At 37.6% G+C, this 25,597-nt stretch overlaps 1 protein-coding gene across 6 annotated transcripts in view; it reads right to left on the minus strand.

The window, feature by feature from the left end:
- The window catches only part of MARCHF1 (membrane associated ring-CH-type finger 1), a 253,229-nt gene that overhangs the window by 144,359 nt on the left and 83,273 nt on the right, over window positions 1-25,597 (minus strand). Inside the window, exons 1-2 of one of the 6 annotated variants that reach the window (XM_040601451.1) lie at window positions 5,682-5,865; window positions 5,217-5,425 (exon numbers count right to left, since the gene is read on the minus strand). The exons of 4 other annotated variants lie outside the window; for them this stretch is intronic. In XM_040601451.1, coding sequence (XP_040457385.1) covers window positions 5,217-5,315 — 99 coding nt within the window. In that variant the 5' untranslated portion in view covers window positions 5,316-5,425; window positions 5,682-5,865. Of the gene's footprint in view, window positions 1-5,216; window positions 5,426-5,681; window positions 5,866-25,597 lie in introns of those variants that run through there. One more of the 6 variants, XM_040601489.1, reaches the window with a different exon arrangement.

Below are 25,597 nucleotides of genomic sequence, written 5' to 3' on the forward strand. Positions count from 1 at the left end.
TCTCTCTATGTATTTCACAATTGCCATGAAAATCATTTAATAGAGATGTGTAAGCACTACTTTCTTTATAGCACACAGGAAAATATATGCCTTTAGAAGTATTTCATCTACCATTAGATCTATTTAAAGTTAAGCAAGTAACAAGTGAGATAACATAGGTAAACGTAAAACAATTCATTCCCATCAAGAACATTCAGCTACCACCTCCACCCTTAAAAAGCACATCAATGTCTCCTGAACTATTTACAAGCTTTAAGGTAAATGTTAGCAGTAACTCTAGGTTGGCATTTAAAATTAATGTTAGCAGCTACCCTAATGGGGCATTTGAAATAACCATTAGGTTTCAGTCTTAATTCTGACTTGAAGAGAAAATCTGCTTACAAAAAAATACACACTCTTCACTACAAATGGACATAACATAATTTCGATCAACACATTCCAATTGCATTTTTACAGGTACAAACTGTACAGCAAAACCACCAGGTTCAAGTCAAATCCAACATACTTTCTCCATAAACATCAAAGTATTTCCCTGATAGCATTTAAAGCCTCAGAAGTTGAGGATCCCTTGCTGTCTCGCTGCCTTTGAGATGGCAGAACATGAAAACACTGCTGAAGAACAGAGGTGCAGTTTCTTTCACAGCACAGAATTGTGCAGTATGCACAACTGAATTTCATGCCCAAGTATGATAAACATTGGGGTGAGGATCTGATGGGGAAAGAGAAAGACGTTTAAGGAGGTAGGTTCAAAAACTAATGTAGCAGCATTTATTTTTTTATGTGTTGGAGAAAAAAGAAAGCTCTTTGCATCTTATTACATTCTGCAAAGTTCTATGGCAGAAATGAAGATTCAGCATCACCTCTGCCAGAACAAAACATACTAAGACTATAGAAATGTAAAGGCATAATGAGGCAGTTATGAACAAAGAATCAAAACTAAAAATAAAGCAACAATAATTTGGCAGATTCATTACTTGTTAAAAGTAACTACAGAGTATCAAGTTTTGTAACATCTTCAGGATATTGGGTTGGGTTTTGGGTCAACAGACATGGCTCATCACTGTAACTCCCATATGAATGTGTCCAATTTTTTATTTTATTACAGTTCCAAAGGCCTTTTTTTCTTTTCCTTTCATGAGAGTTCCTGCAAGGTAACGGAATAAAGATTGACTCCTATCTGTCACTGCCTTCCTTATTAAGAGATCTTGCACTCTGAAATGATTACATTCAGATAAACAGACCTAATTTTTGCTTCTTATGGACGAGAGTTCATTATGCTAATCCTTTTAAAAGCAGCATACAAATTTTCCAGTACCACTTTCTGAAAAACAATGGTTAAGCTGAAAAGGTACGGTGTCTACAAATTTAGTTTGGCAGCAGGGAGCATCTTCTCTGCCATATCACAACATTTATTGCTGGCTTTTATAAACTTTCTTCTCCCACCCTGTGTATACAACATTCAAGTTTAGATTTCCACAGTAGTCATGGCAGTTTGTTGAATGACCCTTGCAAACTGTAGGTTAGTGTTAGTATTTTTGCTAAGCTTCACTCACTTGCTCTGTCAGATTTTCTCTACTTTATGAAAATTTATTTCTCTACTTAACTCACCTGAGAATAATAATCCACGTTCATACACAAGGCAATGTAAACAGAGGCTTCCTTATGAAGCACAGCATATGTTCACAAATAAAAAATAAAATTATCAGCCAGAGCAGGCAACTTATAACCATATTCTTCAGTATTCATATAAGTTTCTTTAGCCTTTATGATCACAGTACAGAAAATCAACCATAAGTCCAGCATAACTATTTAAGTATGATATATTAATGTGGCACTGGTCTCAAGGCACTGAAGTCTATATTTTCAAAAAGTTAATAGGTTTGGAATGCTGATGACATAATTTGATTTTTAGGTTAATTGACTTTGAACAACAGTTCTATTAACAGACTTCTCTGAAAACAGACACCCAGGTGTTTTTCTCCATCAGAGAAACATAATTACACTGTAAAGTCACTATTTTTCTCAAGTATTAAAGAAAGCTGAACTGACTACTGAGTATCAAAAAAAGTCCACATCATGTGATAAATATACCCTATACTCTGTAATTTGGTCTTCGTTTCTGCAACCATCTTTTTCCAACGACATTACTAAAAAAGTAAGACAGACAGCTTGTTGACATAAATGTTTGGGCAAAACAAGTAGCACTAATGATTGTTAAGCCTTCCTAAAATCAGTGAAACAAACAAGTGGAGGATTATACCTGCATATGGAAATGTAGCGCAGAGCTGCTGCAACAGGTTATACAACACCTAAGCATTTTCATTGCCTTGTCATGGAAAAAACCTACCCTGTCTTTAGACTACACTCAGAGAGGCTCTATAGTTAAATTTGATACAAAATCTATCGTTAGCTAGAACTTCTTCTAACTGTTGAGGCAAATCGCCCCAAAATTACAGGAGTAGACTGCACTAAAATTTTTGCACCCACGAAGGATACTGCACAGAAAGTCTGCCAATAGCCAATGTTATCATGCCTCTACTGCTAATACTGGGTCAGATATCCGTTATGGGCACCTGTGGCTCATAATTAATAGTGCACTTAATATTTTTAAAAATATTCCAATATCTGACAATCTTCCTTAAGCATGCATAGACACGTATTAAAACCTTCAGAGAAAGCATGTCTATGAGCATCTATAATCACAAAAAAGCATTACAGAATGAGTTGCATCATGAATTACATGCAACTGAGGTTCTTAAGTCAGCCAGATTTACATAATTCACTGTAAAGTTGCAAATAGCTCACTGCAGTGAGCTCTGCAATTAGATGAATTCTTCACAAATTTGCATGCTGTTGTAAGGACATTGTATACAATTCTCTAGCAATAACAGAATCTGGCATACTATCCTAACAGTTGTTATCGTGACCTCTCAGACATTTCATTTTTTCATGTGTTCCTGAACCTGAACCAGCTTGATGCTCTCACTGCTGTAGGAAGCCCTTGATGTAGCTTTCACCTCAAAATGCCTGCTCGTGGAAAGGCAGAGGCAGCAGGTATTCGCAAACACAGTATCAGTGGATACCATGAACCCTGAAGCCCCACACCAACACAGACAGAAACACTGAGCATGAGCAAGGAAGTTTCCCTTTCTGTAGGAATCATGGGGATAGACGACCATGAGCATAAGCCTGAGCAACCTCTGTCTGGACAATAAAAAGGATGGTTCACTAATCCTACATTACACCCAGAAAAGAAACTTGAGCATCATCATAATTCACATAAGCTGTAGATATTATCTGAAAAACATCAGTCTTTACCACTCAATCTACAATCTCTATCAATTGTATTAGGGAGTTTTTACGCTGTACAGATCACAGCCGTAAGCCTTAGGGGATGAGCAGATCTCTGAGCAGGATGATTAGGCTCTGCCCAGCAAGGAGCAGTTCCGCAAATACATTTCAATGTGCAGCCTGTAGTTGTAAGTTTGGTTGGGAGTTTTGTGGGGTTGGCTTGAGGTGGGTTTTGGTGTTGGGTTTTTTTTTTTAAATATTCAATTTAGAAAAAAACTTTCATTAACTTATCCCAGCCATTTTGCTCATTTCTGCTATATAACGTCCCCAACTTTCAAGAAAAGGCTTTGTGTTCTGAGATACTGGAGTCTGGCTGGAAAATGATACAACCTAGCCCTCATCGGAAAAAACCATAGAAAAGTGCATGAGACTATTCTTACAATTCAGAAGCTCCACACTTTCCCTACTCCTAAATTAACTACCACACTTATATGATCCATGTGTGAATGTTTCATGTATTCTTCAGTTAATTCTAATGACCAAATTAAAACAAGAATGCCAGAGAGCAATTTTAAGCTAATTAACATTATATATACTTCTGCTTTTCACATCTTGAGTCTTAATTCAAAGAACTTTTTCCACCTGAAGCTTCATCTTTAACCAATCAATGGAAGAATAAAAACAAACCAAAGCAAAAGTTTTCCATTTCAGAACACAAATCTCCAGAGGTTATGAGCTCTGATGACGGTAAGCAACTGGAGACTACTTCCAGAGAAGGACACTGCTTATACATAGGTGCTCAAACAAAAACCTAATCACGTTCAGTGAACTTGTTAAAACCAAATATTGATCAAAAGAAGGTATTTTAAAAATTAAATAAGGCCTGTAAGCTTACCAATACTTTTCTACAATCACACAGATATGAGTATTGATCATCTATTGAACTTAAATTTTCTGAAAACTATGTCAGACAAACCACAAAAAGAAAGTTAAAACACTACTTTTTTTCAGGGATGCAGTTTGTCACACAATCTCTTAGAGATTACTTAAAAGACATCATGTTTGTTTTCTCAATGGTTCCTTATTTTCCATATAGCAAAAGGGAAAGAAACACACAGATACACTAAACATCTGTAAAAAGTACATGTCTATAGTATGTACATTTACTGCTACATCTATAAGCAGACTACTTATGTTTTGGGATGGGAAGGGATGCTTTTTTTTTTCGCTGTTGCACAATGCATAATTCATCTATACACAGCAAAAGAGATTCCTATAAAAATACCATTAAAATTGCACAGATTTTCTGTACTTTCTGTTCCAACAATTAATATAGTTAACCCACAGTTTCTTCTTAACTGGAAAACAAGAGGATACAATATTTACTGCTGGAACAACACTTCTGTATGTTTATGAATCAAAGAACGTTGGTCAACGGATAAAACTGACACTGACGCCTTTTATAAGTAGTTACAGAGGTGATGCCTATATTTGCTATGAATAACACAGGCATATTAGAAAGTCAGACTTTAGCATGATATTTTTGTTGTTTTTACAGAAAGATAGGGATCTTATTAAAACTACTTTTTCATCCAACCTATTATACAAAAACTGCTCTTTGACAGCTTATAAGGAACACTGACTGTCTGTACTAGCAGGCTGCACACATTGAAATAAATACATTAAACCCCCTCAACATGGTGTGCAACTCCCCCCCCTCCTTTTTTTTTTTTTCTCCTCCAGATATGCTCCTTTTTTCTGTAACGCTGAGATTTTATCACCTGAGCTTGCTTCAGTGTGCTAAAGCATGCTGCACCCGTGTGTACTGTCACGCTACGGCACGCTGCGTCCTGCTGAGCAGCCAAACCCACCGGCTACCAAAGGCACACTCGTCCTGCTGTAGCAAATTGAAACCTTCCTCTTACCTCGACTTCCTTGCTCTTCTCTTTGTTTTTGCCCACGGAACTTCTCCCATTGCTGGCAGTCTCCCGTGCTGGAACTACAGAAATCTGTTGGAGGGGCATTTTTACAGTGCTGCAGGTTGCCAATACCTGTTTGGATGCCTTATATCTTCACTCCCCCTGAGTAGCCCACCTGTATAATTGTTCATATCCTTGCTTTGCCAAGCTCAGCTCTAAATGAAAAGGGGAAAATATTATTTGAGAAACTGTGTAGCATACGCCAGGGTCTTCCATCAGAATAAAAAGTAAAGCAGAGCAAATCGCAAATACAAATGAGAAACAGCAAACAAAGAAGTAAGGCACAAAAATCCCGGGAGTTTCACACGCTTTGAGTGATGATTTGCTGCTCCTCTGCTGTGTCCCTGGAGCACCCCCTTGCCCCACTATCCCCCAGAAACATGGTGGGAGACAATTCAATTTCTGGGTTACCTAATAACTGTCGTGGAAACCAAGGAAACCCAGGTCTCGCAGGCCCTTATTAGCGATCGCGTCCCTCTAATGGCACAGGCTCCCACATTTGCAGCAGCTGCCACTTCTGCTTTTGTTTCCCATCTGATTCCACAGGAGTCCACTAAGCACCCAGAGACACCGCCTCGTGCTGACTAGGTAAAGCAGCATAAGGCTGAAAAGCTTAGTGTCCTATTTTGGAGCCAAAATCTCCTCCTTTAAAAGCACGGGTAGCTTGCTGTGTCCTTCATGCGTCTACAATAATCTGCTTAGGTCAAAGGATCTGCCTTGAAGTGAAGAGCTGCGGTGAGCAAATGAGGTGTAAAAAGGAAGACAAGACTGGGAGGGATTGCAAATGTGCCTTTCTGAGGTTGATAGTAAAAAAGTTAACCCTTTGCTGCACTCATCTTTTCCCAAGACATCACCAGAAGCAAGCTCAGCAGGACAAGCCAAAGGCAGACACACATGTGTCCTTACAGCAGTCACACACACTCTGAAAATGTCACAAACGTGAGATTCTTCTACCCAACAGCTCCTTTCCTCTCTGTTACAAGCAGAAAGATGCCCAGGAAAACTGTTTTATCACCTCCCTTCCCCTTAAAATGCAAAACAATAGAAGAACATCTCAGATGCTGTATTACAAAAATTAATATGAAGAAAGGAAACCCTTAACACTTGCACCTCTTTAAAATTTTTATTATTCTTGATAACTATGAAGAATGCAACCACAACAGATTTTGATTAAAATCAGTAAAGAAATAATTAGATCAGAAGTCAAATTCTTAACATGGTGTAAACGATACAGGAATTAAAGTAGGGAAAAAAAGCCCAAAACAGAGCAAACACCAACAATGTTTTAATATGTTGCCAATCACAAAAAAAAAAGTATTACCCAGGCCTTGAAATAAATCATCTTCATTTCTAGCTGTACACAGTTGCAATTGGATTTCTAAGAAGAAATAATGACATTATATAAAGCCTAGCTTTTCTTATAAAGCCATGTGGGGAGGATTTAACATACTGTTGATTCACTGCTCCACTACTTTAGTTACCATTTCCCTGTCTGAGTTAACAGCTTACAGAAGTCTAGCCATGATAAACTGGGGCCAGGTTCACACTGCCATCCCAGTTTTACATCATTGGGTTTATCAAACGCACTAATAATATGTACTAGGTGTTTACATATGCTGCAAGACAAATGTGTGTACGTCTGCACATTATTATCTTTTACATATATATAAAACCAAAGTCCAGAAATAAATTTACAAAGAATTAAATTGTCTATCACCATCTACACAGTTCTTTTACACATTTTTAGATGTATTTTACATGTTTATTCCATCTTTACTCTCTGATATTTCAAAATTGGTTTGACTATAAGTTTAAACAGTTTCCAATATACACAGGGAGATTTTTCTGAATTTTTAATATAAATCAGGGAAAAAATCCAAGCTCCTGCTTACCAAGACAGTTGTAATAAAAAAATTTATTCTAGTGGTGTTCAGACAAGAACTGTTGTACACCAGACTGGTGAAGTTTATAATCTTAAACTATACTATAATGTAAATTCCTTTTTAGTTTAACAGAAAGTTTTAAAGCTACAGACTTTTCTTTTCCTTCCTCTGAGGAAGGACTGGATTATGACTCCCTAAACCTGGCTCTGCTTTCTCATGATAATCTCCTACCTCTCTGATGAAAACACTGACAGAAAACTAGTGAGTTTTAGATACTAAAGTGAAGCTTTCCTATACTGTGTGTCTCCGTGTCTAGTTAAGCTTAAGAAAGTCAATCTGCCTTTTGATACTGTGCCAATAATTCTGCATCTGAACTTGAGATTCAAGTCACAGATTTCTAAATTAACCAGTAATCTCTTTAATCCCATCTACGTCTGTCTTAGTTAGACAGCATAAAGACATTATAGGGTGTGATGTGCTTAATTCTTTTCAAAATGATGAAGTCTTGTGGCCCATCCCCCACCACCACCACCACCTTGAACCTATCCCATTAAGAAGTATATAACAAAAAAACTAGTCCAAAGCAAGGGGTATACTTTACCATCAGGTAAATCCATGCTCACATTCTGCTTAACTGTTTCACTAATTACAGTTCTTCACCACATGGAGACTTCAAATTAACATACAACTGCCCTCACTGTACATGGGCTGAGCGTGGCTCTTCCCAGCCCCAATGCCATAACAAGTCACAAAGCAATCAAGCCTCATACTGCTATACGGAGAAATACAGAGAGTGACACTGCTTCGTGGTTAAGAAAACTGTTGGAAGATGCAGGACATACCCAAAAGAACACCATAAAAGTCAGTGGCAGAGGTGGGGTTGGGATGATTCTTCTGTCCCACACTTCAGTTTAGTCTTCCTTCTTTGCTTTTTTCAATTGTACTATACAGAATTCTAAAACTAAAGCTTTTGCATAGGTGTTAATACACCTATGATCTCAGAACAGCACATCAGTGCCTGTCTTGGAGAAACAACAGAAGTATTGATTTCAATTTACGATGTGGTTTGAACTCGAGAGTCCCAGAGTACTTCAAAGTTGTAAATCAGAGATTTTTATTTATATATATATATTTATATGTGTGTATATATATATCTATATATACACACACACACAAACACACCTTTCTCAGAGAATAGGGTGACTTCCACTCATTCTCTGTGGTGATCAGCTTGGGATATTCTATATCAACAACACTAATTTTGGCAAATATCCCACCCAGTCATCACTTCGGTGGCATGCCTTACCCGAAGAACAGCATGACAGCTGCGCAGTGAAGTATGGAGCTGCTGTGCAAAGCAGATAGATGGGGTTTCAGCCTCCAGGGTATGACAGTAACAGAAGAGAATTGGTGACCTGAACCAGGTGAAAACAATGTTTCTCTCAGAAGAGAGCTATGTGTTGGGTGGGCCATTAGTAACTGAGTTAAGTTACAGAAATAAAATCCCAGTTCTTTAAGCAAGTAACTACAGAAGAGAGAAGTACCCTCCTTTTGGCTTACCGTTTGAAACCCTACTAATCCCAATTCAGAGAAGCCAAGGGATCCAATTTAATTTTTAGTCATCCAACACTCTCCTTACAGTATGTACTTTATGAACAGTACCAGTCAGCTCTTGGTGCCCATGAAGGAAATAAAGACAAAAGCAACCATGTTTCTGGCATTTCACAACGCAGGTCTGCTCCCCAGCTGTGGACTACACCGGATGTTTCTGCTTTAGCCTCCAACACATGCAGCCTCTTCATCTATTCCCTCCACCCATGGCTCCGAGGGTACTACATCCCCTCTCACACCCAGGACACATACATTCACTGTGCAAACATCCCTGGAAGCATTTCCATAAGAATCAGATAACAAAAAGGGATCAGAATTCTAACCTTACATACACACACAATGTTGCAGGTTTTTTTTTTTTAATTTAATAAGGAGCACATTGCCTTCTCACCATACCCATTTACATAAGCCTGCTGCACTGAAGTAAGAAGAGAATCTGGTCAGCTCTGGTTAATGATCCAACATGGTGATGTAAGCAACAATGAGACAATGATAAACAGCGATACAACCCCTTCTGTAACACAATCACCAAGAAACAGTGTACCAGTGTACTGCCAGTTTACTGCCAGCTTTATCTATAATCACTCTGCAATCTTGCCATCACTTACAGAACGCCAAATCTTTGCAAGATTCTTGAAGAAAACTTAAGTCTCTCTGCATAAATAACACTTTCTTCTATGAAGAACAGGTAATTTTAATTCTTTTTTACTCAACATAAAATGGTCTTTAGGTAAGATGTACTGTAGCCATGATATGATCTTTAAGCCAAAAGCTATATTGAATTAAAAATATATATAGATTGTGGACATGAAATGCTTAGATGTTGGTAGTTTGGACTCCACATTATTTGTCAATTTGGCTATGAATGCACAATGTATGAAAAAGTAAAGACCTATAGCCTGTTGTCCCAAGATCTAAGAATGAGTTTCGCTGTCCTCAAAATTAATACAGCATAGTTGCATACACTGTATATATTACACTCCCTTTACTATCTAACTGGGGAGTTCCTACACTCTCATAACTGTTTCCAGACCTGTTAACGTTCTTTCTATATACACTACAGACATCTTACCTCACCTCTAGTCTATACCTCCAGTGTCCTCAAGAGTCACTTTATATATTACCTTCAGCATCTATATTACCTTCATTTCCTTAATAAGAAATCAATGAAAAATAAGTATAACACTACCACCTCAATTTTACTTAAGAACAAAACAAGGTTTTATTAAAACAGGTTGGACTGGATAATACTCCATTACTGCACTCAGATGCACAGTCCTAGATATATCCCTGCTGTATAAAGTACAAAGCCTTCTGTAAAGCAAAACTTCTGCAAATGATACACTCCATTTCCCTCTGATATTAACAAGTGCATCAAAGCAATTGAGCCTCTCACCTCTGACCTGCACTGATGACAAAATTACAAAAGGCTAAAGCATGTAACAACTGCAAACACTAATAAGGGATCTTGTCAGGAGGCAGATTTCAAAAGAATTTATAGGTAAGTCCTAAACAAAAGAATCCTGCTTACGATTTTAAATGAAATTTTGCTGTCAGGCTGTCAAAACTGTATCAACACATAGCTAAAAATTAAGGTTAAATACCAGTATGTATTCAGAGGCCTTTGTTCATTTACACATACATATACACAGACACACATATTTAAACTTCCAATAACACCCTTTAAACACAAGGTTTCCCATTTCTGCAGATATTTCAGAATAAAGCAATGTCCACATCGACAATCAGTATAAAATTTGGTATGTTACACTAAGAAAGGAGCTCACTTTCACCCACAAATAATCAATGTGGGTTTCTTTCCCTTAAAATAGTAGTTACTCTTTTACATGAAGTTTTGCGAGGAAAAAAGAACACAAATCTGACCGATATTAGCAAATTTAATGCAGGCTACTTGTAACTTTCAGCCTCTTATAGTCACACCTTAGGTACAGAGAAGCACGTCTGATCCCTACAGGAGCTGTAGAAGTGGATACTGGTCCTTAGATAATGAACAGCTGGGATGAAGTACAGTCACTTTAACTAACTGAAGCTTCTAACACCTAACTTACCTAAATTAAAAATGCAGCCAGCAGTTGTCTAACGCAGAGCAAGCAAGACTGATGCAAACCAATCCCTCGGGCATCAATAGCATCCTCAAGTTACAGGACACTAGAACCAAATGAAATTTTTAGCTAAATGAAAACTCCTTTATATTTTCTACCATTCCCTACAGTTAAAAAAAAAAATAAAAAATGTTTACACTTACTGCAGTACAAAGTTAGTCATGGAATTTGAGCAAATATGAAAGATATCTTTAGCCAAATACAAATATTTCAAAGCAGCATGGACTGCTTCCAGATATCTTTTCCTCTTAAGGGGAAAACCTGCTGCTCTCTGCTATTTGGACCAGTAGTCTTAAATCCTGTCCTGCACTGTGAGCTGGCTTCAAATGGAGGAGCCTCAGGAATGCAACTTTTAGGCAGAACTCCTGTGCAAGTCAGTCTTCACCAAAAGCAAAATTTAAAATTTGTTTAAAAGAGGCAAATAGAATTTGCCTTCTTCAAAAATCAGAACAAGTAGCTGTGAGATATCATACTGGAAGTCACTTTTGAAATGCTATATGGTGTCGATATACACTGAAATGTAGCCACCATGTTATAAGAACCTCTGGGGGGGGGTTCATAGCTTTCCCCTTTTACCCACCTTTAGCTTCATAATCGACTGAAGTTCTGAGAAGTACCACGTAATATAATATGAATACAGGTGTTTTAAAGGTATTAAGGAAGTAATCAATTAAAAATTTCAAATTAATGTCTTTGGATATTTTTTCTATTTTGCCATTCACAGGTTATTGCACATTATTACATATCATTTCATCGACAGCACATTACTAAGCAAGCACGAGTCTACTTTTTCTTCCATGGAGGAGCTAAAATAGAACTCAGTGCAAACATGGAAGAACCTACTTGCCACTTGCACATTCTGTGCAGATACACTGCTTAAGCATTTTTAGAACACCTTAAAAACCAAGGTCATGGAAGGGTACAAGTCAAAAAATTAAAAATTAATAGCTGAGACTGAATTAAAATATGCCTGGTATATCAAATAAAAGGTTACCTAGCTGAAACAGATTTGATGAAAGTGAGAGATAAAATGACAGAACAATGATAAATAAGATAAAGTATGGCCTCAGGCTGTTAAAACCAATTGTCTTTGTTATCTCCTAGATAGCAGAATTAAAACAACTGATTTCCACTGTTAAACACAAAATCTTTCATGGATGCCTCCAATACAGTATTTCCACCAAGTTTATTTTATCTAAATTAAACCAAGCATACTATTCACTTATCACACTACAGTCTCCCCCATGAAACAGGGAACAAAGGAAGATTTGCGAAGTTCTACAAACTACCAGTAGCCTGAGCAGCCCACCACTCTCACAAGTCAGAATGACAGTTTGCAAATTTTCTTGAAATGTAGCTATATCTAATAAAAAATACAGAGAAAGTCAACGACAAATTTATATGCAGAATCGGCAGACTATGTAACCAAGTTACACTACAAAAGAAATGAAATTATGCAGTCAAAACATCCACTCAAGAAACTACTATGCAGTGATACAGCTACTCACTACACAGACAGGGATCCTACTATGTTTATTCTGATGGGCAGTAGCCAAGTTCTAAGTGGTCCTATCACCTCGCCAGTTCAGGTAGTTCTGCCTTCATGATGAACACTAACCTCTCAACCATTCTCTGCTTACAAACATTGCTGACCGTCAGCAATATAAAGGTGGTATCTTTTCATTAAATTATGTTGTATGAAATTATGTTCCTGGTTTTACAGTGGTTGAAGTAATATGCATGCCATGCTGCCTAACTGCACATCCACCGGCACGCAAACACAAAAGTAAAATGCTATTGTCCATGTGCTACTTCAGAGCACAAATACAAGTCTAGTTGTTCAGGAAAGCACTACTGAGTTATTTGGTTATGTTTACTACAGAAAAAAAAAATATTAAAAGTACTAAAGAGTAGAGGGTAAATAAAGATATAGCCACCTAAAGTATTATTTCCCATTATTTTTCTCATTATTTCTTCCCACTTCTTAACAACATACATGTAAAAGGCATTTTAACAGCTCTCTAAGAGGAGGTGGTTAACAAATCTTTACAACAGAAACATCAAAACATGGCAAGTAGTGGAATCCACCTGCTTTGTTTTGGGTTAAATGCTGCAAACCTGAATCGAACAGTCTTGAAGAGTTCCAGCAATATTCAGTAAGAATGGACTCAACTTCTTGGCCAAGACTGAAAGCTGTCAGTCAATACAGGCGGGCCAGGGCACAATGCAGGAAGACCTGGACAATATTCTAGATGACAGCACTAGAAACAGGATGAAGTTGAGCAGTACAAGCAACACAGTTATGGCACTGATAGAACAGAAAAAAGAAGCTACATAGCAGCTGGGAGCACGAACTGATAAGAAGGATCAGCATATTTCTTAATTAAAAGATGACGGGAAAATGCTAATTATCATCAGCTGCAAAAATGTAAACATGGTCCCATGCAAGTTATTGCCAATTCTTCTTAGTCCTGAAGAAACTGCATCAGCAATTTCCTCAAAAATCAAGACTTCTCAATTCTCTAAAGTTCTGATCACCAACATCAAAGAGATGCTGATCTTGGACACAGTGGGAAACTGTTCTAAAAAACCTGCACAACAGGAAATTATTATTTGCTAACCCACCTGTTTCTGTTACTGCCTACATAGAATTAGACTGGAAGACCAAGTTGGTTTTTAATGCAGATATTCAGGTGCACTTTATATTGGAAATTATACTATGAACTGTGTTCTCAATCACTATTTGACAAAGAATGAAGACAGATGCACAATTTGTGATATAAAAATAAATTAAAAAATCTTACAGCCAGGTCCATCTGTGTAAATATTGGAAGTCTGCTTTTAGAGATTTTCCATGTTTGTTAAGCACTATTTGCTTTGTGAATCTCAGCTGCTAGAATGTTTAAGGGACATGAAAAAATACAAGATATTAATTTAAAAATGCAAATTAATATTAGTTCAAAACACTTTTTTACAATATATTTCTTCTCAACTTCCTACAGGTCTCTATTGCTGATTGTACTGCATTTCCCCCTTTATCTTAACATCTCTACTTTATAAGCTTAAAATACTGCCATTTCTCTCCTATTCCCATCTGCTATGACCCCCCTTCCTCCTCCTTTCCTTCAGAAATACCTGGGCAGAATTTTATTCATACTCATAGTCCAAGAAGTATAACTTCTATAATTGTTTAGTATTCTATTCTGTAATCAGCTTTACTGAAAATGGCTTAATAAAAGAAATCTTCTATACTGAACCAAGTTTTTAACCTTATGTCCAATCTGCATGTTGTTTGGCTTTGAAACTTCTCCCACTGCTTCAGAGCGAGGATGGGTCATTGCCGGTATGATAAGGATCCCATTAAATCACAGCAGCACGGAGTTTGAAAGGATCTGTGGAATCTAACATTACAGAGGTGGTGAATTCACTTGCTGGTGGTTTTGACCCACAGAGTCTCCCAGCTTCATGATTTTAAGATGACTATACGTAAGCGAGATGTATTATGCTTCTCCTTAATGCTATGAAATAGCTTGAAAGAATTCTGATACCAAGATTCATTTTAACTCAAATTGTAGTTCTGCTATAGGATTAAATCATCTTAAAAACACAGACTTCACATTCTTGAATAATTTTCTTTACCATCCAAATATTTCCTAAGTTTAAAAGTAAGCACTGTTCTAAGTGGGTGCCACTCCTAAATTACTGCCACCCACCTACTGTGCAATTTAGACTTAGAAGGAAGTAATTCCATTTTATTTGCTTACTTTGTTACCCAGTACCCTCTATTTATTTTGCTAACTGGAACTGCTGTGAATGCAAATGCTGGTGTTTCATTCTGTAAGAAAATTATTGATGTTTTCCAATTAAAAGGTAGGCCCAGAAGGGCCTGCCTGAGGCTCGGGGTCAGCAGCCGTTGGCTTGAGGGAACAGGCTGAGGAACAGGCCGGCAGCGTCCGTGAGCCGCCAGGGGGGGCGCGTCCAGCCGCCGGGTACGATGGAACTGTATTGACATCGGCAAAAAGTTAATTAAACATCGTTATAGGGGTCGCTGACAGTTCAAAACAAAGGACATTCCCTGGCTGAAACTCTACATGCCTGAGAAGCTTAATGAAATCAGATAATCAGAAATTTAAAAAACATGAAATACATTTCTGCTTAAACAAATACAATTTATAAATGTGTGATACAGCGTTCTCCTACACATACACCAGGCTTTTCTTCTTCTTCCCTCTTTATTTTCTCCAAGTAAAGAGAATTTAAAAGTGTTATTAACTACAAGGCAAAAAATATGAGATTAAGTTTACAATTTCACCTAAAAGCTGTGGAAGTCTACCAAAAGCAGAGCCACATAACTATTAGGAAGATACTAATTTCTAATCAAATATCATTTGTTGTTAAGATGTTTATCTAATTCTGTAATTAGTTATTGCACTTAGATGGACATTGCAATACTAACTCTGAGTTCAATACCACAATTTTAGTGCTCTCATTTAAAATTGTAGTGGACCCAGATTCAAAAAACAAATCCCTCAAGCTCCTGTTCTGAAGGATCTGACCGTTACTATCAAACCCGTGAACATTTTTCGAAAAGGAGTACTGAAGTAAGGATTACTCAGATTTTTACATGGTGCTTATTGATCAAGAAATTAAGAGTTCTGCAGGGGGTTGCTTTGTTACTTTCCATGGAACCAGGTGTCTAGCAGTGGCAATTCACATGGGGGGCAGGCAGGAGAAGGACGTCCTAAAGTAGTAAAGAAGTAAAACGTCCTAAAGGAAAAGCACCTTTCAGCATAAACACCCAGGCAAATCACTGCAAGTCTATGTATTTCTACCTTAAATATATGACAAATTTAATTGGGAATTAATATTTATTTGTATTATCCATTACCAGTTTTCTGAACACTGCAAGATTAATTTGATTGTATTCCTAACTTACACCTCTGCCTGGATGCTTTGCTTTGGAAGGTAAGATTAAATGTGATGTGCTATTACATTTATCTGTTCTTCCAACATCCAGTAAAAAACTGAACTCTCTTCAATACCACATAGAAGTAATATGTTTTATAGTGAACTCCTGCGCAATGTGAGGACACTATGGAAAGCACTTTGCTCTATAATCACACCAATACTTAAACCCTGGAAGAAAATCCAACCTGAGAAAACCCAGTACTTGTTAGTTTCCTGAAGTTATACTAAGCAGTGCCAAGCTTATCTGCACAGCTATCTTACCTTTGATGAGCACAATTTTTCATAATTTGCTGACAACAATCAACAACAATCAGGAAAAAAGTTACAACTGCTCTCCAGTACACTTTCTGAAATCATTCTTCCCGTGAATATTTTCAGACACAAATAAGTTGTTTTTCTCACTGACTAACTGCATTTTTTTAAGAGAGTCAGAAGAGGTTATTAAGCGCCCAAATTAACAAAGGGTGAGATTTGTCAATCTCCTGCTCAAAAACAGCTAATAAATTCATTCTCAGGATTGAATTCGTATGTACTACACCACCTCCCCCGCCATGCCGTAAAGCTAACCAGGTCTTCACACCACATACTGATAAAAAGTTTATATTATATTGTTGAATATCTTACCATGTTAGCAATTATCATATACATTTTTTTACAGCAGAACAGTTCTAAGACTCCAGGAATATGGGGGGTGTAAAATAATGTTTATAAAAACCTTTAAAGCCTCTGATCAGTATACAATCAGTAGCTAGAAAAGGTCAGAAGACACTTAACTCTTACAATAGTTTTCTTCATGTGTTCACTACAGGGTAAAATATATCCCTGTTCAGAAGTCAGCACAAACAACATATATATATAACATATATATTTTATACATATATATATATTTATATATAGAGAGAAACCTGAACGCATAGTTCCTCAAAATGCACCATAATAGTGACTTCCAAACACTAGCAACAGTTCACACATCATTTATACTCTGCAACAAAGAAAACCCACCTTTATAAACCTCAGCTTTATGAAAATAAGATTGCTTTCCAATAGTTCACGCAATTCTCAGCATCACAGTATCAGGGCTAAACAGCAACTTGGAAACTGGACATTCATATCAGAGAGTATTATCTTATTTTATTGTAGGACCACAAAGTACATTAATTGCTTTTGCATGCTGGTTCAGACTGCAAATCTTTTTTCTCATTCTCCAAGCAACATGGCCACCCCAGCTCTGAAAGTTAGGATTACACCGTAACACCTCCAAGATGTGAAATCACCCCCACCTATCCACTTCTGAACTTTAAAAGCTGTATCAAGGACAGCCTTGGCACAAGCATCACATGCTTCTCACACAGCAAAGGGTCACCCTTAAAAACATGCTGCGTGCTGGCACTGGGTGAATCTAGGGACTGACAATGGTGTAACAGGAAATTGTCATTTGTATTTGAATTCTGAGTCAATTCACCGTCCCATTAAGAAATATTTTTCAGTGGGAAACTATGAAAAGCTGTACGTTTCAAGACCATTTACAGCATAAGCTTATGGACATTCTCTAGTAAAAAACACTGCAAGCAGGGAATATATCTTCATTACCATTAAGATACTCGCTGTGGCAAAACCACAAGGGTGGCATCCAGCCCCGAGCAGACACCGTGTGCAGGTACCAGACCACACGATAGACACTCTAGCTCTGGTGCGTGGGAAACCTGTTTCTTCAGTGCCCAAAACAGTGGGGTTAGTAACTAGGCATATACATTGGTGATGTTTTAAAACAGTTCAATATACCAGTGGAAAACTATCTGAAACTGTGCAGGGAAGTCCAACAGATACTTTGAAGTAAAAAAATCTACATAACAAAACCAAAACAAAAACTTATAAAGCAGATGGAAAAAATGTCAAAATGAGAGGCTTGGTAAGGCTATACTGTGTCAGTTTAATAGGCACATTAGAAACAAATGTTAGGTGCAAAGTAAAAACACAACCCTCAAACAATAAGATCAGCCTTTTCCTAAGACAGTGTTTCTGAATTCTGCACCTAAAGATCCTCCACTGTGGGTGCTACTTATTCAGTGCCTACAAATGGGATTAGGCTTCAGATTTTCTGAAGAGTCTAAATAAATTGAAAGCCTTGCGCCTGATACATTTCAAAAGTGATTTGGCACCAAATTCCTTGAAAAATCCACTACAATTGTATTTGAAAACTCTATCCTCTTCACTTAGTGATTTTAATTCGCTTACTGGATTTAAACTACACTGAAGAGCTTTGAAAGATTTTCTTTACTTGTCCTCAGTTTTCTTCAAACAGTTTAGTGAAATTTTGGTCTTACCATAAAAATGACACATTAGATATCAAACATCTTTCATGACAGCAATGAACTGTTCAGGTCAAAATAAAATAAATATTTTTTAAAAAATGGTTTTGAAGCAGAAACTGAACATTTGCTAAAGTTAGCAAAATCTCCATTTTGGCCAAATATTAGTTGGGGGAAGTATTGTTACATTCCTTCAGGAAACGATGCATATGTAACATTTCCGTGTTTCCCAGCAGGATGATTCTCAAAGCACCTTGAACAAAGCCTGCACCTCTAAACATTCACAAAACTAATGAGGCAATCTTGTTCTGATTACCACTTTTTCTAATACCATCTTTGATATTAGATGTTGAATAGTTGTTGATAAACACTTTATAGATTTCAGTATTTTAAGGATCAATTATCTTAAAATAACATTGTGTCTCATAGATTGTAGAACTTTCTCCTAGTTGGCTTTTGCTCACCTCCTCCAACATTCCTCAGCTGCCCAACAATATGTTTTATTACCTGAATCTCATCCCATTGGCTTTTTCCAGGATAAGCAGTTACTTAAACCAACTTAACTGAAAACCCATAGCGCTCTCATCCCACTGAAATTCCCATTTCAAACAGAAAATGCAATTAAAAAAATGGCTCCTCACTAGATGATTTCCCCTTACTGATAACAGAGGGGAACTGAAGTGACAATAGAGAGCAAGACCTGTAATAACAATATGGTAACATGCATTTACCAGAAAGAATAAAAAGCTGGTGTCTGTGAGACACAAAGCAATGAATGAGGCAGCTTTTTTCTCGCCTATTACCCAGCTAAGAATTAAATACTTTTCACAGCTCTGAGACGCTGCTGTCCTATTAGCTTAAAAATGCTACAAGATTGTGTCAACTAAGTCACAGCTATTAGTGGCACTGAGTCAAGAGTTTCATTACATTCGTGACACAAAGATAAATTTTTCCCATTCTGCTGCATGCTGTGAAGTCCGCCCCTGGATCCAATTAATAGCAGGTACAAATCTGTTTTTAGATCAAGCACCCTACAGTCACAATTTTTGGAACTGTTTGCTTTAGAAAAGCGTTGAAATTTCCCGCTGTCCCCTGAGCACAAGTCCCTGGTGGTACATGAGTAACAAAAAGCTGAGAGGGGGCCAACTTTGAATTACACAGCCCAGGCTACTCAACAGAGTGGATGACTGCGTATGACGCACGTGTGTCTGCCCCCGTATGCTGTCTGCTCACTTACGTCACGACTCCATTTAACCAATATTCACTAGTTTTTTGCAGTGAACACTTGGTTACAACTTTCCTTGTAAGCTGCTTCTTAAGGAACATTCTTTCAACTGGGGCACAAGAGATAAAAGATGGAGCGAATAAGCTATTGTTTAAAGCAAATATAACAACTGTAAAACTTTATTTTTAACCCACATGTTTTTTGTATATTTAGACGATAGGCACTCCTACAGGAAAAGAGTATTTCTTTATATGCATGATATATCTAGCAAATTAGAAACCTGGTCTTATTAAAATTAGAACTTTTAGGCAGTATCAACATAAACAGACCTGTTCTGTTAAAAATTACAAAAGGAGAGAAAATTCATTGATTTCAAAGAATGTTTATAAATAACCCTTCCCACCACTCACTTCTCACAATAATACAGTGTTCAAATCTGCAAATAACATCTTTTCTTCTATTCAAAGACCACAATTCATCATGAAAACAACCAAGCACGGGTATTGGGGTATTTTTATTGCAACAAACAAGGGAGTCCACTGCTATGACATCGTAACATTAAAAAAAGTAAGCATATTATGGGTACAACCTAATAAGCTCAATTCAAACCTTTGTATAACCACCAAAAGGAAGGGAGATTTGGGAGGATGAATCTGCAAAAATTATGCTAAAAAACATGGGAAAAAAAACCCCAAAACTATTATTAATGTACTTGTTCTCTCCATTCTTTGAGAAAACTGTCACAGCTTTGCAGGGCAGTTGCTTCAAGGTCATAAATATTCACCATGACACTCCCACCCCATTAGGCTCACTGAAACAATACGGAATCTACGAAAACTTCCATCTGCAGAAACACAGATGAAAAGGACAGATCGTTTAATTGAAGAAGATGAATGACAAAGAACAAAAATTAATAAAGTAATGAAAGATACATAGAAAAAGTAGATTAGGAACTTTGTCAGGACAGAAAGTAAGGGCCTATTAAGTGAAACTGTAAGGAAGAAAATTCTACATTGTAAATGCCTGAAATTCTCATGAAGCATAAAATTAGAGCAAAGAATTCAGTTGCGGGTTATAGTTAAGGCCTCAATAACATTAAGAATTGGAAGATGACTAGACATCTTGTTGAAATACAAGTTTCTAAGATAAATTAGCAAAATCCAGATTTAGATCTCAGATAAGACTTGTAAGAACTAGTAAAATAATTCTTAATTATTACTGGTTATGAATACATCTCTCCAGACAGGCTCACATCTGCCTGCTTCAAAGAGTTTAACACTGCATTATTCTGCTTTATAATAATAGTGTTATTATTACAGCTGTACTTAAATGTACATCACAAAATTATTACTCATGGTAACATCTTTGAAAATTGCTTTATGTGGACTATTTAAAAAATCACAAATTAGAGAAATCTTCCAGGGGAAAAAAAAAAAAAAGGCTTTCTTTTAGATCTGTTTCTGTCATTATAATTCTGCTTATGCATAGGTGTTTTCTACCTTGTTTATTTAGCTCCATTTAAACAGAGTGTGATTTGCTTAGAGAGAAATTTCAAAAACATCTCTTCCAAAACAAAAATGTCAGTTAGTCTAGGGTCAGAAAAATTTGCTTTCATTTTTATTTTTGCTATATTAAGAACTGAACATCAGCTGTCAACTTTTCTTTGTAACCATTCCAATTACATTTTGTCACCTCTCAGAAAATGCCATTACAGCATCTTACACAAAAAGAGCTCCACTACAATACACACACACTTCATTGACACGTCAGTATATGTGAGGGCAGAGGCACTTCACAGCATCTCTTAAGCTCTAACCTTTAAGTGCCACAGCTGTGCTTTTTCTGTGTTATCGGCAGAAGACAGCTATTCTCCCTTCTCGGGGCTGTGCATGTTTAAACAGATGGAAGCCAGGCACTCAGACTTGGTGAAATGATGATACACTCCTGAAGAGAGCACCTAGTCAACCAAGGCTGTAAGGATCACTCCAGGATCTTCCTGCCCTCTAATGTCAATTGAGCCAAACTTAACCTACTACTTCAGCATGCACACTACTGTCATCTTTTCAGCAGATCACTGGAAAACGAAAGCCAACTTCACTTTGAAATGCAAGTTGTTGCAATCCTCTTTCTTTGATAAACACTGGGAAAAGAGTATATATGTACACCATCTAACCTTAGGCACTTAAACTGTGTGGAGTCTATGCTCCAAAGCCACTGCTCTCCTCTATTAAGCCAGATGTCTGGACAAATTTCAGTCAGTGAAATTAACACCAGTTAGTCAGTGCTAACTTAGCCTCAGGAGTGAACTTTCTGGACTTTTTACACAAGAGTTTACCAATGGAAGTTTTCATTTCAGCACGAATTCTTGAATGAATGTTGCAAAACATTCCAGGAACAGTACCTTCCAAATTTATACAAAGATGTGTTTGTGTCATCTAGCTAATTCTGGAGTCCAGTTCAGCTAGTCAGAAGACACTAAGCACCACTCACAACTGTACTAGTTCTGAACTTTAACTCTCTGAAACTATGTATATGCATGTGTTTGTCTCTCCATGGTCTGTAAAGGCAGTCTATGTGATCTCTTCCAAGCTGCAATGAAAGCAGATCTTTAGGTCGTGATACAGCAGACAGACAGGTAAAGATTCATGGCACCGCAGCTTAAACTTTTAGTGTGTTCATTCCAAAACCTGCTAGAATTTGACATTGGGACCCTAAGCATTCCAGGTGGAGACTGGAGGTATATATGCTACTTGTGTGCTACAGGACTGAGCAACAGTCCCCAGCTGTCCCTTCAGAAGGCCCACCATCCCTCTCCCACTGTGCACATGCCAGCTGCCTGCACGCACGCCCTGCCGAGGCTGGAAGCACGCCACTGTATCCAGGCACAGCCCCAACCATCCCGATGACCAAGGAATGCTGCAGGGTGCACCTGCTAGGAATTTTAGCTGTAAACTACAGTTTGTAGTTTTAACTAGTTATTCATAGCTATTTAAACACACAAATAACAGCTGTCAGCAAAATTCTTCCATTTTACCTCTAATGACAAGATAATTGAACCTGGAAAGGCCCAGGGTTGCCGAAGGACCAACAGCTATACAATGCCACATGGGAGGTGGCAACAATGCACAAAATCCTGTTTTCTCAAGATCTTCCACACAGCTCTGTGTAATGTATACTGTGTACATTGCTGGGCTAGTGAAGCAAAAACAACCACAAGCTGCTAATACTTTCTAGATCCCAGTTAACAGATAGCTGCAGAGAGCAGCACAGACAAGTTTTGCTTGCTTGCTTACTTTTAGATTACTGATTTCTTACTGTGATTAATCATAAAAATAGAAACATACAGAGGACACAGCTGTATTCTCACTGCCCTCCTGTCAGTCATTTCTGATGTTCTTTAGTTTATTTTCTGCTTAAATAAACCTTCTGCTTATAGTCACAGTCACTTTGAAACTGTTCACAAAGAGCGAGCTGTATAAAGAAGGATGTATTAAAGCCTGAGGAGAGCAAGTGTCATACAAAATCTAAAAATACAAGCAACTTATCAGAGATTACTGCACAGTTGAAAGGCAATGCTCTTACCATGCACACATAATATTAAAAAACAAACAACACAACACACAAAAAACCCCAAACGCCCCACCCCCAAACAAACCCACAAAAAACTTACAGCCACATAGACATGACATTAGTGGAGAACTAGTTATTTGTGGAGCAAAAGCACCTCTTGACATTATAACTCTGTTTTCGAGCCAGTAATTTCTTATGATTCATACAGCGTAGCTTTACCTGAAATAGACTACAACAATAAACTGCAATCAAAATAATTATAGAAGTATCAATTTGCCTTTTCCATTCAAGTTTAGAGCCAAGAACTTCTTTTCCCAGGAAACTACTAAAGTGCCAGCAAAAATGGATAATGCTTAGAACAGTCTCACAGGAATCAGCCCACAAAAACTGCTGTATTTGGTTCATTACATTAATAAATATTCGTAATTATCCTCTCTAGCTTTATGGAAGGCACAAAGGGCCATGATCATTACAGTCCCCCAGACTCTATCAGTAGACTATGGCAAGAGTGACCCTGCAGAATGCCATTTCCTGAGATGGTCACCCTTAAGCTTCTCTTCAGAGCAGAGAGACAAGCCCAATGATGCATCAACTTCTAGGCAACATGAAGAAATTGTAAGTTGCTCTTCTACCAATATGAGGTTTCTTAGGAGTGTTCTGCTTTCCATGGGTCAAAACAAGCTCCTCACACAGCTCCACAGAGATGAACATCCTCATGTGGACGTTCTGGAGGTCCTGCTGTACCTCTTGCATCTCTATGACAATGCAATCCCACCATACTGTGCAAACTATCAGTGCAGGAGCTGAACCTTTCATCTGTTGGCAAGCTGAAACAAAAGAGTCTTTTGCCCGAAGCCAGGCAGTATGAGATGTAGACGTATAGTATAACAATGCTGTATCTAATCCGAAGTTGCTGTACCTTTTAAGTGGTATTAATTAAGCTAATTTTTTTTGCCCTTTTTTTAAAGACTGTTATGACTCTTGCTTTGAAGTGTGTTGATCTTGTTTGCAGGAGAACAACCATCTGCAAACACACTCAGCAAAACCAATTTTCACTGGCTCTAAATCCCAGGTACTCTTTCCTGCCCATTGACTAATTGTGCAGTAATACCCAAGAAGTGTAATAAGTAGGGGAAGTACAAGTGACAGGCTATATAAAAGTTCTCAGTCCTTCCCTTGCAAGCTACTTCTGTAGCATAGTCCAGGTAGTCACCTCAAGAGGGAGAGATGCAAGCTCAGTCTGAGGGAGGCTGTGAAGCCAAACCTTGTTGCATAATTTGGAAGCAAATACTATAGCACCATCATGCTAAACGGGGGAGTCAGAGCATTTATAATTCCTACCCACACATTCTATGAACCAACATGTAACTGACCAGAAACTTACTATTAATGGTAAAAAAGAATTATAGAATTCAAGTATATTTTCACAACACTGAAAACATACTAAGAAGTTGTGGTCTGTTGGATTGGAAAAACATTAGACCAATCAATAATAAAAATAAACACTATTAGTCAGAAGTACTCACTGCTTGTACCATTCCCTCCCTTCTCTCCCACTGGACCTCAATTTTTTTTTTATTCATCAGAGTACTTTATTTTCAGCTCCTGAGAATTCTTTGCAATATTTTTTTTCTTTTATCTGTGTGTCTCATTTTTTTCCACTGGCATTTTTTTTCAAATTTGGCATTGCTTATTGCATGATGAGCTATCCACCTCAATTTCCAAGGCAGCTTGCACAATTCTCTGGCTTTCCTTGTGTTTAGCAACTAATGAAACCACAGCTGGTGTCTTATAAATGCTGTGCACATGTTCACTAGCACCATTTTGATATCTGCATGTGCATTCTGACACTATCTGAGATTTAGGAAGTTTATACGTAGAGGAAAACATTGACTGCACACTGACCCGAAAGGATAAAGTATTTTGGTTTAGTTGCATTGATGCTCTTTCCTGTGTCATCACATTTAACTTACAGGACATTTTTTCCTGACCACTGCTTTCAGCACTACTGGTGGAAATTAGGTACAATATATTTTCAAAACACACAAGTTTCACAGAACCTGTCTCCTTCTTTAACCTTCAGCAAATCATAGTTACAACTATCTAGTTTTAACAAGAAATTATACCTCACCAAAGTAAATTAAAAAGCAACACCAGAGACAACTGTTGTATTTTTAGTGTCATCAGTTCAGCTACATCAATTTGTATTTTACAGTATATCCTTTCTTAAAAAAAACCAAACAACTACATAATAAATACTGAAGCAAACAATTACAGATCTTCAAAATAATTCTATCCTCCTCACTCTGCAAGATAGATTTGTATAGAATCATAAAAACATTTAGGTTGGGAAAGACCTTTGAGATCATTGTCTAACCATTGACCCAGCACTGCCAAGCCCACCACAACACCATGTTGCCAAGAACCATATATACATGTTTTTTATATGCCTCCAGGGATGGTGATTCCACCACCTCCCTGGGCAGCTATTCCAATGCTTGACCACCTTTTCAGTGAAGAAATTTTTCCTAATATCCAATATAAACCTCCTCTGGTGCAACTTAAAGGCCATTTCCTCTTGTCCTGTCACTTGTTACCTGGGAGGAGAGACCGACCCCCACGTGCCTACAACCCCCTC

The sequence above is a fragment of the Falco naumanni genome, chromosome 1 (genome assembly GCF_017639655.2).
Source record: "Falco naumanni isolate bFalNau1 chromosome 1, bFalNau1.pat, whole genome shotgun sequence".
Taxonomy (NCBI): Eukaryota; Metazoa; Chordata; class Aves; order Falconiformes; family Falconidae; genus Falco; species Falco naumanni.